General features: G+C 34.1%; 2 protein-coding genes across 2 annotated transcripts in view; one reads left to right on the top strand and one right to left on the bottom strand.

Annotated features, from left to right (window-relative positions):
* The window catches only part of CEP85L (centrosomal protein 85 like), a 161,968-nt gene that overhangs the window by 77,186 nt on the left and 68,697 nt on the right, over positions 1–16,085 (bottom strand). The window lies entirely within an intron of this gene.
* PLN (phospholamban) lies at positions 3,521–15,224 on the top strand. The gene is made up of 2 exons (XM_032651321.1): positions 3,521–3,619; positions 12,465–15,224. The coding sequence occupies exon 2, from the start codon at positions 12,562–12,564 to the stop codon at positions 12,718–12,720; it is 159 nt and encodes a 52-aa protein (XP_032507212.1). The 5' UTR covers positions 3,521–3,619; positions 12,465–12,561; the 3' UTR covers positions 12,721–15,224.

Here is a 16,085-nt window from a genome sequence, read left to right as displayed (position 1 = left end):
CATCGGTAAGTCATGCTGATAGTATGTACACTTGATATGTGATGAAAACGGCACTTCACCTCTCTGATCTTCCTCTCAAAAACACATTAACCAGCCCTAGCCATGAGAGAAACATCAGACGAATCCCAACTGTGGACATTCTGTAAGAAACGGTCACAACCAAGTGGACCAAAGGAGGCACGACTACTAAATGTAATCTGGTGTCCTGGAAAGAATCCTGGGAAAGAAAAGGAACACCAGGGGAAACAGGAAATCTGCATAAAGTATGGGCTTTAGTATCAACACTGGTATAACCGCTGTGAGAAATGTACCATACTCATCATGTAGGATATGTTAACAACAGGGGACACTGGGTATGGGGTATACAGGAGCTCTCTATATTGGCAATAAGTCTGTAAATTTAGAACTGTTCTAAAATAAAACTTTAGGGATTTCCCTGGTGGTCCAGTGGTTAAGATTTCACCTTCCAATGCAGTGGGTGCAGGTTTGATCCCTGGTCGGGGAGCTAAGATCCCACATGCCTCACGGCCAAAAAACCAAAACGTAAAGCAGAATCAATACTGTAACAAATTCAATAAGGACTTTAGAAATGGTCCATATCAAAAAATGAAATAAAACTTGAAAAGAATTAAGTGAGATACATAGGATTAGAAAGGAAATAAATTACACTGAAATAAATATTTTAAAAAGAAACAAATTTGTGTTGTAATATTTCTGCTTTTCTTTTATTTTCCTTTTCTGTTATGCTTCTTTATTAATGTATTAAATAACAATATATTTACAGGCAGGTCTAATTTTGTAATTTCAAGTGGTATGAATGTAAGCAGTATTTCAAGCTATCTGCAACAACTATACTATATGAAATTATCTAAGATTGCTAACGGTGACAGTCAAACATACTGCTAATACTTCTGCAGTTTGTGGCCTACAGTCAAAACTGAAGAAATGCTAAATCTCATTTAGAGTTTAGTAAAAATGAAGATGTCTAACATTTTTTCCTATCCAAGTTCAAAGGGCACTGAACTCTACCCATGGACTGCAGATTAAGAATCATCTTCAAAAGGAAAATAAGCGCTAACACTAAATGGACACTGTGTTGCAAGATCTCTAATAGTCATTATACATACTTCTTCTCATTAAATCCTCACAACAAACCCATTCCACAGATAAGGCAGCTTAGACAAGTTTGTATAAGGTCATGCGACCAAAAATGGATTCAGACTACAGTCTGACTCTAAATGAAGATTCTGACAAAGCGCCTCTAAAAACACTTTCCAGCCCCTCACTGTGGAATTTTTGAGGAACAATCTACTGACTATACTGCAGCTCACCAATGCTCCTAGTAAGCAACTTTCTGTTTAGGCAATCAGCCTAAAACGAAGGTGTAGCACTTCCTAGAGCTCCGTTTGGAGTAATAATAGGGATCATCCTCCTCAGCAGCAGCTAACCAAAATGAAAAAGGTAAACACAGAAGCTCCCGCCCTTGTACCAATCCGAAAAGTAAATTTTCATCTCCATTTTCCAACTCTAACACACAGTTTGTTAGTATCCTTCTAAGGATACTAGAAGGATATATGTGTGTGCCCACCTATATATGCTTTTAAGCAAATCTGCCAACGTGAAATATCTAGGCCATATTTTATTTGGTCTGTGGAGGTTTCTTATACAACTAAGTATTACTAATTCTATTTTCTTAGAACTAGAGGTGCAACTACAATGATCTATCCCCTAAGCTTCACTTTCAAATGAATGTGTAGGTGAACTTAAAGCAGACTTTCTAAAAATAGTTTGTGAGTTTTCAGTAATTCAGCTATCTCCATCTTAAAATTCCTTAGTTGACGTATACTACTCTGTGAAATCCATGTCCAGATTATGACTTTCCCCCCACACAACATGCCAACCTATCAGAGAATTATAACTAAACAGATCTGGATTTAAACCCTCAGTTTGTCCCTTAGCAGCTATGTCATCTTTGACAAATTACTGTAAACCACTTTAGGGTTATATTTCAAGGCCCTAGGTTTTGTATGTCAGTAATCATTGGCAATTGGTAATAATAAGAGATCCTCATTATGTAATGATTGAAAGAAAAAATGCTTGAATAGCACTGAGCAAACTGTGAAACATTCATGCAATTTATTTAATTTGGGGTTTTACTTTTAAGTTGTAAAACTTTCCCTTAGCAATGTTTACAGAGGGCCTTTGCTGAATGTTATTTCTGATAGTTTTAGTTGATTCTTTAAATAACAAGAGATTTGTTCTAGCAAAGGATTTATCTTTCTTTGGAAGAAGCCAAAATCATCTCCATTTAAGGACACGTAAGCAGCTGCTGCAAAAGATTTTAGTTACCCATAAGAAAGTGAAGCAGACTGAGTTCACTCTGCTGTAAGTATTTTAAAAATTAAAAATAACAAGTAGCTTCTCCAGAATTACAGTCGAGATTTAAGAATTAGAATCTGGAGATGTGGTGATTTAAGTAAATCTAATATATAAACAAAAAAATTACAAAAAACAGGAAAAAGATGCCTGGCTTGTCGAAGGAATCCTTTCCTGTCCTCAGAAGTTCAAAACATCATTCCATTTACTAAAATTTCATTTACACAGTAATTTTCAGGAAAACAACTACTGCATTAAATGAGGCACACCCTTTCAGAAGTACTAAATTTCCAAACACATGCACACCTATTGTCAATAAAGTATCACTAACTAGGATGCCACTGATTAGTGATTTGTGATTATTTCTTTTTTGCTAGAAAGTTACTCTTGATACTGTCAGCTTATTGGAATTTTAGTAAGATTTTATGGTAATTTAATGTAGCTGTTAAAAAATCCTAAGTACTTAAATGTGTAAACAGCAACTTTTCTTGGGGTGATATCTATCAGTTCAAATGAGAATTACTATTCATGAAAACGTGGTTAAAGCCCTAACTAAGAAAACACAGAGTTTTTAAAACCAAAATCAGATTTCTCAGCCTGGCTTTCTCACACATACTCTCTCCCCCATACACACGTAGGTATGAGAAAAGAAGAAAATAAGTCAGGAAAAGGTATAAAATTTGATTCTGTGACAATGTTTAATTATTGTCTTGCTAGAAGTTAACATTATGAAGCTGCAGTATTAAAGCAACAGCAACAACAAACTCAATGAAAGTTGTTTGGCTTAAGCCAGTATTATTATTCTCATTCTATTAAAATTCCTATTACTTTATTTTAGTTCTTCAACATTATTACCCTCAGTTTACAATTACTTCTAAGCCTGAAGATGCATGAACCTCTAAAAAAGAGCTTTCTATCACGCTGAACTTACTTTTTCACTTATCTCCCATATACTTTTTAAAATAAAGAACAAAAGGCACAAAGTGTTAATGACCTTTCCATACCTAAGGTTAAGATAAATGACATTCTAAAAAGTTTGGTTGTGATAAGACTATGGCTAACCAATCATAACTTCAGAATTCCTGCGTGACATCATAAGACCTCCCTAGAACACTTTTTCTCCTCCACCTACTTCAATTGTTCCCATAACTCCGGTAACAGTCAGAAAACTTTCCAGCTAAACACCGGATAATACTTCATACAACTTACAATATTCTATATTGTGATCATCACAACAGCCAAGGTAAGAAACAGATTTCACTGATTATGGCAATTCTTACTTTCTATAACTCAAACTTACTGAACTTTTTAAAAAGTTAATCATATTTTATAAACTTCAGTTCAAAGTTAGATAATAACATGTCTGACTGACATAAAGCTTAATTTCTAAATAAATGCTTACCCATTCAGTGATAGTAAGAATAAGACTTAACCCAGAAATGATAAAGATAGCAGTCATCTTTGGTCCTGGTTGTTGGTTTGTCGTTTTAATTTAACCTTCACTTTTATTGCTCTTCAAAAGTAAATTTCTGCCAATTAAAATATCTTTCAATCATGTTACCATGTTTGGTACTAGTGGTGATTTGATTTCTCCATGCAAAAATGTGGTTTCATTTTGTTATGTGTTACTCTGCTGAGAAGTAGGGTAGGACTGAGCTGTCTGCTTACATCCGGAATACTAAGAACAGTTGTGTTACTGGCATCACTACTCCAATATTATCATTATGATTCTTTACAGGGAATATTAATGAAGTGGAGTTTAAGAACATATAGCACGAACTAAGTCCAGTCAACTTCTATTAAAAAATCCAAGCTTTTAATAAATTGAGTTATTTATATTAAATTCAATATTATATCATAAATAACAAGTTTGGACATTTCAAAACACTTGTCAAAAACATGTAAAATTCTTTCTGAAGTTACAGAACATTAATTTCTTTATTTTAAAAATAAAGAGATGTTATTTTGGTAGCACAAATATTCCTAAGTATCTCATTTGAGTGAATTTGATCAAATGAATGTTTATTCTGCTATTAATGAATATACATTTATCAAGTTACTATCCTCCAGTGTTCCTCAGTTTCCTCTCTTGTATTTGGAAGGTGGAGAGGAGGATGAAAAAATGCCCAGGAATGGAGATGCCACCATAAAATTTATAACTTCTGTTTAAATTCTACTCTACTCTTTATCCTCAATTTAATATATGAAATGTGTTTTCATTCTTAACTTTCAGTCAGGGCATAAAGGATACTACATTGATTTTATTTCATTATTTTTATTTTTATATATATGTCAAAATAAAATTTACCTCTAGAATTCTAAGTTCTTATGACCAATGTTAACTCTACTGCTTTTTATAGATAAGAACTTTGTATAATTCCTTAAGCAGCTTTCCTTGAGGCATGCAAAAGCATTTATAATTTCTGTCTACCACTGAGGCACCCCAACTGCCTCTAAGTATCTTCATATTCATAACATGTTTTTACTTTGATGTTACACAAGAGTCACTCAGTGCAGGTGTTTTATATGCAGATTTATGCATTTTTACTCAAATATCTATCAAATTACATTCTCACACTTCATATGAGATGTTCATGAATTCTTTTATAGTACCAAAATTTCACATCACATACTGCTCCATGAAGTTAATTTCTAGAAAGAGCAGAAATTCTGCTATTAAAGTTATCCTTCGTGTGCCAGATTTACGGAAATTACATAGTTACAGTGACTGTTATTCAAATTTGAAACATAATACCCTAGTGCCAGACATAATGTCCCAACTAGTTCATCTCTTTCATAAGGTGAAATTTAAGTACTGTCTTTGTTTCATGTGGTTTAAGACTAAGTGCTTAAAAGAAAAAAAAAGTGTCTGATGAAATAAAATGGAAGAAATGTGAAAGATGTTTAAATTATGAAAAATTGATTAAGTCTTAAAAACACGTGAAAGAGCTAGAGTACTCTGTTTAACTAAGAGGAGTCATGTCACTATCATTTCCTAAAACTCAAGTATCAAAATTATTTTAACAGTATTTCAGTGGACATAAGGGAAAATAATATTCCAGAAAAAACTGCATTTCGTTACTTATTGATATTATTTATTTCTTAATCTCACTAATTAATTGGAGATAGAATATTTACATAAACAAAATAGCTCCCCAGAAGAATTAAAATTTTAATGTATTAAATGTATTAGGTAAAATATTAACTGTGTCATGTATTAAAGTTTTAAGTAAAAATTAAATGTAAAAATCAGAGTACCTAAATTAGACTGTATATTTATTACCAATCCTAGAAATAATGAGGGCAATTAAAACTTCCTTCTTTATTCTTGAACAATTTTCTAAATGCACCGTATACAAATATTTCATTTGATGCTCTTAAATCCCTATATGTTTGACACTCCATCTCTATTTTACAGTTTAGGAACAGATGCAAAAAGGTGAACTGCCCAAGGTCACAGAGCTAGAAAATGGTGGAGCCTTGACAAGAGCCAAGATTTTATGACTCTAAACCACACACACATCTCATCCACTGATCAACATGGCTTAAAAATAAATCATGACATTGGCAAAACAAAATAAATTGAAAGTCCTCAAATGGCACTCTAAAAGGCAAAGTTAGAGGATACAAACTTCTATTTTAATTTAAAACCATTCCATTTTATTTAAAGTTAAATTTATGCATGAGGTATGATGTCCTTAATAGCCTTATAATATTCTCCTGATCACTTTCAAAGCCAGGAATATAAGAAAGTTATAGATGTCCTCAGTTATTAAGCGATACACCCTGGAAGACAAAACTCAAACTAACTGCACAGATTTTAAAGAACAATAACATGCACAAATTAAAGTTTCTTTTTATTTAATTTGTTTCATTGCTAAAATACTCATGTCTTTAATCTTTAGCTTTGATACCTAAAAATCAGGTTAATTTCTCCTCAAAACTTTTCAAAAAATTACATTTTGTTATGTACTGTTTCTTAATCTCACTAATTAATTGGAGATAGGAGAATACTTGCATAAACAAAAACCACACTTTCGTATTTTATTCCAGTTCCATATTAAATCCTTGGCTTTCCTAAGTTTCATTTCTGACCTCCTCACATTCTACCATTGAAAATATTTAACCTCATTTGTTCTGAAGTGCTTGAATAGAGCAATCTTGCTTTATTCATGCTATGAAAATCACTAACTTTCATCTAAACTGTTAACACGGTACTGATCACACCAGCAAAGAAGAAAACCTAAAGGTTAGAAATCAAGGAAGTGATGTTTCTAAATTACAGTGACCTAAATCAGATAATATGTAGTCTCTTTGAACATTTCCAGAAATAGTACATCAATGTTCTTACCCTACATAACTCTGAAGCATGTATTACCAGAGAAACACAAGAAAATGAGGCCTGGGTGTACATCTCCACCCCAGTAAACTTGTAGTCAACTGAGGACCTCTAGTGCTTTCTAAAATGTATTTCACCTTCAGGTCTTTTCCAAAACAGGGGGAGAGGGGAGGCCAACTTACCCACATTAGTGGGGATATATTTAACTGGCATTCATTTTCCTTAAAACTTCCTCTACACTTCCTCCTCACATGCTTTTCCCCCCCGAAGAAGAATCTGAAGGTTAAAAAGAATATTTTAATTGCAAATAAATTAATCTTAGCATAATAAACAGACAATAAAGACAAGCCTACAGACTAGCAACAGCAGTGTGCCAATTTCAAAGAGAAAATCTGTATGCTGCTGTTTAATGAATTTTCCTAAAGGCAGAGCTTTGAACTCAGGGAAACAATTCATTATGGGGTCAGTTTAGGGGTTGAGAATATGTTGATTTTTATATGTTTACACAATTCTTCTCATAACCAGGCAGAAGCAGCTTGAAGATCCTTTCAAATAGCCAGTGTGGACCAACAAAGCTCTGGAAAGTTGCTGACACAAAATAACTTCCAATACAACTTCCAAGTTTATTAGCATTAGGCAATCTCAAAAGGAAAATGATTCTACCAAAGTGAACTTTTGGATGCCAACAGATTGATGACAAATCTAATGATGAACTGTCCTGATTTAATTCAACAACCACAAAAAAAAGATGCATACACAATCGCTTCTGGATTATCTGAGAAAATGACAGCAAAGAGTAGGAAAAAATAATGCCCCCCCCAATAATCCTAATATAGACAAGTCCTGTAACTCAAATCTATAGAGAATTCTAATCTTCTGAACCAATCTAATGGGAAAAATTTTTCAAAAAATGATCTGTCAGACTGTACTCTTAGATGTGTATTACTTGAATTTACTAGCAAAATATGTCCATGTTTACTTTACTAAAAGCATGAACAAGCAGATAAAAATTAAAGGGAAGCAAAATTCTGAACACCACAAATAAAGAATCTAAGGAATTTATGGTTTCAGCAGAGGGAGTACTGAAAAAAAACTGAAGTTCAGTAAGTTCTGCAAAGCACGGAAAGTGCTTAAATTACACGTGGGGATTACTGCTCAGCGTATATAACATCGTTAAGGTATCAATTGTCTAGCAAGTCATAAAGCAGACACCAAAAGTCTGCAAAAGTCTACTGAAGTTCCTTTTGCACAAGAATGCATCTGTTGTTACCTTAAGAAATAGAAATCAATGCACACAAAGTGAGAACTACTGCAGAAGCTGACAAGGTACCTTGCACCCAAAATGTTGCCTAACATGGCACATGATACCTGCTGAAGGATTAGAGTTGCCTGTAGTTTGGTCTCTCCTTCTTCCACTTCAAAAAAACAGAATACTATCTTGAACTTGACTGTATTTACTTCCCAATTTCACCTTTTTGAGCAAAAGAGGAAAAGTGGACAAGCAAAGGCTTTATAAATCCTACAAAGAACAGTAAAGGGTTATTCTTCCCATCCTTCCAAAAATTTGAATAATCACAGTGCCCACAGGCATACAAGATACTCTGTGGGTACTTTTCTGCCTCTTACATGTAACTCAAGAGACGGATCTGGCACATCTACAACCAAATTCCTATCAAAGCATCTTTCATATTTTCAATATTCTGATACTAGGGCCCGGATGATGAATTAATTTTCAAAGTATCCTTACTCCTCTTGTCCTAAACACTTAACTTACATAACTGTCATCCTTTTAAAAAGCCCCCCCCCCAGGGGGGGGGTTTTGGGAGGGTAGAGCTAATTTCAGTCTCCTTGGATGTTTAGGCCAGATGTAAGTTCAGAATACCCCAACACAATCTATTTCTGACTATCCCAAAAGAATGCTCTAAAAGATTAAATTAAATGAAAATATAGTGAAACTATTTTTCTAGGCTCTCTACCAAATAATACTGCATTAACAGCTTGGCTCTAAGAAAAAGAAGGAAAAAAAGACTGCAGGAGTTCTAAACTCATAGGATGGCTGTGACCACAGAGGAGGAAAAAAATAAACACCTGACAACCATGCCATAAATTATGATGTAGTGAAGGTCACAGACAACTCTAAAAATAGGACTGTGCTGTTCCCACACACGGTTTTTCAATTCTCAACATATGACTGGAAGCCCCATCTTGTAGGGATGAATTTTGGCTTAATTATTATCATACAGATTTTGGAAGTTCAGCAGAATTAGGATTCAACACATTGCAGATTGTACCACTGTAAAATAAATTGGGCCCAATAAATTGCATGCATATAGCTAACATTTCAGCATGTAAAGTAGATTTGTTTTGGTTTTAGCATAAGGTTATAAAGTGACTACAAATCACTCTAGAATTATAACATATTTCTAAGTTTGACAAGAAGTAAGACAGTATCTTTGGTTGTCTCCTTTATAATCAACTTGTCTCCAGGAACAAACTACCCTTTTCCAACAATAGTTGGCTGAAGTATTATGAGATCATGTTTAAAATCTATTCATTGTATATTCATCATTAGATAGCTCATCTATTTAGGGCACACCTCTTTGTATTTCACAAACACCAAATATCCACTTGTACAAAGCCCAGTTCAGGCTAACAAAAAGAAAGAGACTTGAGAAGAATATTGGAGATTATGTGTTTATCAAATTCTATTTTCTACATGGTTACTCTGTTAATCACAGCACTATCTTTGATCATTAATAATTTTCTAAAAATATTAAAGTAAATCATAAAAACCCTTGTTCAACTTCACTGACTTGTTCAAATGGTACTAATTTTGCACTAAGTACTAGAATACCAAATAAACACGTGATTTCTTATACTCACGAACTAGAATTCTAGTTGGGGGCACAGGCACGTAAATCAAAATTACAGCACAGCCCAATAGCCATATCTTGATACAGGTAATACCAGAGCCCTACTAAAACCCAACAGAGGTGATAACCAATTCTGCCTTAATGAGTAATGGAAGGTTTCATTAGGAAGTGATATTTAAACTGGGCCTTAAGGATTGACTGAAGTTTGCCTGGCAAAGAATCAAAGGTAGAGGCAGGGGGAGGGAAGACATTCCAGGCAGAGCCAGAACAACATGTGCAAAGAACAGAATCATAAAAGGGAATGAAGTATTTATGGAAAGGTGACATGTTTCATGTGACTCAAGTACCACTCACCAGTGTCAGGGTAGGGAGTGACTCTTGTGTATGCTTCATGATGAATAACTGGCCTGCTCTTCCCTTTCCATGTTATATCTCCCAATAATTTTAAAATTTAGACCTTTTATACCATTTAAGTCCTGAAACTTCACAAAAATTAAGTTTAAATAGGAATTACCAATGCTAATTCTTTACAACCTTCTTAGTTGTACTCTGTTATATAAAGAGATTAGTCAGATTTATATAATAAAGTAACAAAGAAAACCTTCTCCACAATTACCCAACAGTATAAATCCGCTATATCTATAATAAACAAATATAAGCCGAAACAACTTAAAGGATGCTTCTTCTTAAGGAACAAAAGAAAACCCCTTTATTTCTATAGTATTTTACCTGAGGAATTAAAAAAAAGTAATTAAATTAAATTTATACCAAGATTATGCTGTCATTTTCTATTAAGTAACAGCCACTTGTGTTGGAGAATGAAGAATATATGCTAAATACATATATATATATGTGTGTGCACTAGAGAAACACAGTTTGTTACCAACTCTTTGAAAGAATGAAGTTTGACCTAAGTTGGTTTTTTGGATCTCCTCACTATAGGCCAATACTATGAAGGAGACCAGAGTCTTCAGCCAAATGAAAGCCCATAATTCAAACATATATATACACTACCAAATGTAAAATAGATAGCTAGTGGGAAGCAGCTGCATAGCACAGGGAGATCAGCTCGGTGCTTTGTGACCACCTAGGGTGGTGGGATAGGGAGGGTGGGAGGGAGATGCAAGAGGGAGGGGATATGGGGATATATGTATGCGTATAGCTGATTCACTTTGTTATACAGCAGAAACTAACACACAATTGTAAAGCAGTTATACTCCAAAAAAGATGTTAAAAAAAAATGAATAGAGCCAAGTTGAAGTGCTAAAATTATATAGAATCTAACCACCATATACCACATGGTTTCTTTGTAACAATAAATGAGGAGTTCTAACTGATCAGTCCTAATATATATCTTCCCCTTCCTCATTCTTTCAGTTCTTCCCTCTACTGTCTTCAGCACTAGTCTCTCTCAGAAATACAGCTGAAGGTTGAGATGGGTTTTCATGAGACATATAGCCACTAGAGAGAAAATGAAATCAGGCAGCTGGGGTAAGGTAATAATACCTTGATTAGCAGTGATATATCAACAAATGTTAACAGCTATTATCTTTGGCAGTTCATTACGGTTATTTTTAAAATTCCATTTCTAATTTTTCTTATTTCAAAATTTACACAGACGTATCCTGATTGACAACAAATATCACCAAATGTTAATAGCTATTATCTCTGGGCAGTTAACTCACAGCTAATTTTTAATCTATATCTAATTTTCTATAATGATCTGTTGTTTTAAGTTTTGTTTTGTTAATTAATTAGCACCGATAATTGATTAGGCAGCAACTAATTAATTAACTAGGCAGAATAGCTTGTGGGAGCTCTGAAAGAAAACAAATGGAAATGCTGTTCTTAAGTACAGGTCCTTTGCAAATAGCAACTGTCTGTGGTAGACAGTGAGATAATGATAATTTTATTACTATGCCTTCTGAGTCTTGACAGCCTTCAGTACTTAATATCATCTTGTTAAAAAGCTACTTAAAATAGTATATTCTACAAAGCTATAAAATCATAAAAAGGAATGAGAAACATTTGAATCTATAGTTCTGGTAAAACACTGCTCATTGAACTATTTTATTCTGGAGTGAAATCAACATCCAGAGAATAATTGAATGCATGCATTTCTTATTATACGACTTGCTCTGGAGCTATTTATATACTAATGTTCACAACAATTATGCTCACCGAGAAACAGCCTTAATAAAACTGTATGTAAGGACTTCCCTGGTGGTGCCAATGCAGGGGGCACAGGTTTGAGCCCTGGTCTGGGAAGATCCCACATGCCATGGAGCAACTAAGCCCGTGCACCACAACTACTGAGCCTGCGCTCTAGAGCCTGCGAGCCACAACTACTGAGCCCGCAAGCCACAACTACTGAGCCCACGTGCCACAACTACTGCAGCCCACACACCTAGAACCCATGCTCCACAAAAAAAGAGAAGGCACCGCAATGAGAAGCCCATGCACCGCAACGAAGAGTAGCCCCCACTCGCCGCAACTAAAGAAAGCCCACACACAGCAACAAAGATCCAACACAGCCAAAAATAAATAAATTCATTAAAAAAATAAACTATATGTAAGAACTTTTGCCCAAGGGAATAGCCCAAAACAAGCTGCACCCTAACCAAACTATACTTCCAGTCATTTTGAGAGGAGGAGGCAAAGACTAAAGTTATTACACCCCAAATACAAGACATCATGGTGACCATCACCAAAACAGACTGACAGAGACAGAGCAACACACACACAGACTATAGAGATATTTGATGTCATAAATACAAATAATGTTGAGGAAGAGGGATTAACGCAAAACTGTTTTACCTGTTCAGAGGATAGGTTACACATATTATGCTAATCCATTTTCTATTTTTACATTCCAGACAACCTAAAAGAAGACAGTGATCTCACACTTGGCTGGCAGCTTTTTATCTTTCTCTTGACCGTTTAAAACTTCAGGCTTCCTGCCGTCCTGGTGTCATGGATAAAGTCCAATACCTCACTCGCTCTGCTATAAGAAGAGCTTCAACCATTGACGTGCCTCAACACGCACGTCAAAATCTCCAGAACCTATTTGTCAATTTCTGTCTCATCTTAATATGTCTCTTGCTGATTTGCATCATCGTGATGCTTCTCTGAAGTTCTGCTGCAATCTCCAGTGCTGCAACTTATCACCATCAGCTTAAAATCTATCATCCCATGAAGAAGGGAAAACGATACTATATAAGAGACCACTTCCTAAGTAGAAGAATTTCTTTGTGAAAAGGTCAAGATTTGGAACAAAACAAATTGTTAGCAAATGTATTCATCTGCTGGATGTTGTAAACATAAAAAGGGCTTTATTTTAAAAAATTAACTTTAAAATGACTATAATGTAACTGCTGATTTTCTCAAAAGAGCTTATAAGTTTCTATCCCAAATCTTTCCTAAGGATGAACTAGGGGTTTAGTTTTGAAATTGCACTGCTAACAAGTTCACTTCATATATAAAGCATTAGCTTCACTCTTTGGGGGTAAATATAATTTATACTGTACTGTAAAAGCCTCTTTGATGTTTATTAAGTATTTTTCAGGTCTTTACCAAGTATATCAAAATAATCATTCAAATGAAATGTCATCATTTGAAACAGCCCTAACATCTGTTATCTTTACTATCATCATACAGAAGTCTTTGTAGTAATTCTATCAGAGCGTACATTCTAAAATAGAAATTATGTTTTTTGTATACTACCCTAATATTTTAAGTTTATGTGAATCAAGTTAAAAAAACCAAGATCATACCCTTACATAAGTAAAATTTAACTAATTTTTTCAAAGAATTACAGAATTTTAGCACATGTAGGTAAACTGTAAATCTGTTCTCTCTAGGACTTTATGATCAATAGACAAGAACTGTTGGTTAATTTAACATCTGACATTGTGATTAGCCATAAATACTAATACACTAATAGAACAGAATCAACCTTAATTTAAGGCACTATAGCTAATTATCTGAATTAGAGCACATAACTGCCACACTGTATCTCTGGAATCATGAAATTTTAAGACATCAGAATGATTTTACAGGTTGTCTTCTGTTCTAATCTCACACTCAATGTAGGCAAGGAACAGAATAAAAGAAAAAATATTATTTCAAGCATTAATAAAATTTTTAACTATCTCTCCAAAATTAACAAATTCTTTGATTAAGTTTTGAAATGAACTTTTTTTTTTTTTTTTTTTTTGTGGTATGCGGGTCTCTCACTGTTGTGGCCTCTCCCTTTGCAGAGCACAGGCTCCGGACGCGCAGGCTCAGCGGCCACGGCTCACGGGCCCAGCCGCTCCGCGGCATGTGGGATCTTCCCGGACCGGGGCACGAACCTGTGTCCCCTGCATCGGCAGGCGGACTCTCAACCACTGCGCCACCAGGGAAGCCCTTGAAATGAACTTTTTATCCCACTATTGTTTATGATAGGGCTTAGCTATTTTCATTAATCTATCACCCAGACGGTAAATACATATTTGGTAGGCCACTCAACTACACTAAATTATAGATCCAGCAATACTAATCTAGTCCCCTCTAGTCATTTAAAAATATCTTCCAACAACTCATTAAACAATAGAAGTAAAAACTTGTTTGGAAAATATATTCACCAAAATTTGGTAATTTAAATTGACTCCGTTTAAAATTAAGTCTAAAATGGTTTACACCTATATTGTACAATCGGTAATTTTAACTTACGTTCAAGACATACTACTGATACAGTAATTATTAAAGGAGTAGAAAATATGTAATTTCCTATACGATTTGCCAAAATATGGTTACTAAAAGAACTGGAAAAGTCAGTGTTGACCTTGGTTTGTAACACAAGTGCTACTAAGAAAATAGTGACGGAAATATTGCTTTTAAGTTTTTTCTGAATCCCTGAGGGGTACTGGAGATAGGAAGGGGGATAATTTTGGTTCACTGATATCTGAGAACAGAGGGAAAAGGGGTTTCTTACTAACAGAGGGATTTCTTGAGTGAAACCTCATCTATGGGTTGGATATCCCTAACATCAACTAGAAGAGCTTATAAACAAGAAGTAATGCATTCACTTCACTGGTGTCAATAATAACCCACGCAAAAAATAACCAAGTTCTGTAATTAGCTGCAATGATCTTAAAAAATAAGTGGAAATTTTACAATAGTAAGTTCTATCCTTTTCATTATGTTGCTCATTACAACATCAACTTCAAACCATAAGCTGTGAGGTTATGGAGTTTTTCCTAAGTCAAACAGAAATAAAGAATTTTTTTGTTTTTCATTCTGCCTTTAACAGAAATTAAAACCTTATACTTGAGGATTACAGAATACTGTACCTTAGATTATATTGTAATGTACCTTAGATTATATTGTAAAACAAAAACCCATTCTTTAAATGCAACTTATTTATTCTGTTTATCATGATGTGTAAAGAGTAAGATATAATGAACTATGTATTTAAACATTTTTAAATACCAAATGCTCAAATACTTTCTACTGTAGAATAAACTCTAATCTTACTTTACAGGGTACCAAAACTGAACTAATTCTTAAATGTTTAATGTTGTCTTTTTTATTTTACCTCGTCCAAAATGTTTATTTAATGCAAATCACCTACATTAAAATGAACCTTCTTGAACTCAGTGAAATTGCTCATGATTGATATGATCATAAAACAATCTAATTATAAGCAGTTTCGATTTTGTAGGTTGTTTTCAGTGACTTTCCCCAAATAAAATAAGATCAAGATTTCCTAGTACAGACATAAGAGGGCAGACCTACATAAAACAATGAATTTCCTCCTGTCTAGAAGTTATTTATCCTTTGATTATTCTTGAGTCTTCTGGAAAAGTGAGAAAATGGTAAAATTTCAAAACATTTGCTCTTCTTCTAAGTAACAGCACACTTTAAAATGTCTAAAAATTATATGCCAATACTATACAGAAAAGATGACAGATTGAAAAAAGCCAAACATATTAATAAGTTTATTCATTAAAACATGTATACAAAAATCAATTATATGCGTTTTAGTTAGCTAGTGAATGTCATATCCTATCTATTGAGAGTGTCACAGTGTCCACATCTTTCAATGCAGTTGTGCTATATTATGTTAAACAGTAAAAAAGTTCAAAACAAAACAGGGTGCAAAAATAAGAATAAAAACAAGAAAACTTTCTTTTCAGAGAATGTAATAGAATACACAAAATGCTCTCACATTAAAAATAAAACCTTTCATTCATATGTGATGTTAGACAAAAAGCAAGTCATTTAGCTTTAAGTCATTCTACCAAATATTTATATTTTTTATTTATATAGGAGAAATCTTCCAGTAAAATACGTTGAAATCATTAGGTGCCAATATCCTGGCTGATCAAGCCTCTCCTTGGTTAAAACAAGCACAAAATTTTATCTTCCGCCTCTTAATGATTGCAACCCAGAACTCAGAAAGATCCTACAGAATATAAGAGAAAAGAAGAACTACTTTGTCAATAAAGAGAACA

The sequence above is a fragment of the Phocoena sinus genome, chromosome 12 (genome assembly GCF_008692025.1).
Source record: "Phocoena sinus isolate mPhoSin1 chromosome 12, mPhoSin1.pri, whole genome shotgun sequence".
Taxonomy (NCBI): Eukaryota; Metazoa; Chordata; class Mammalia; order Artiodactyla; family Phocoenidae; genus Phocoena; species Phocoena sinus.
This window is presented reverse-complemented; position numbering and strand designations above follow the sequence as displayed.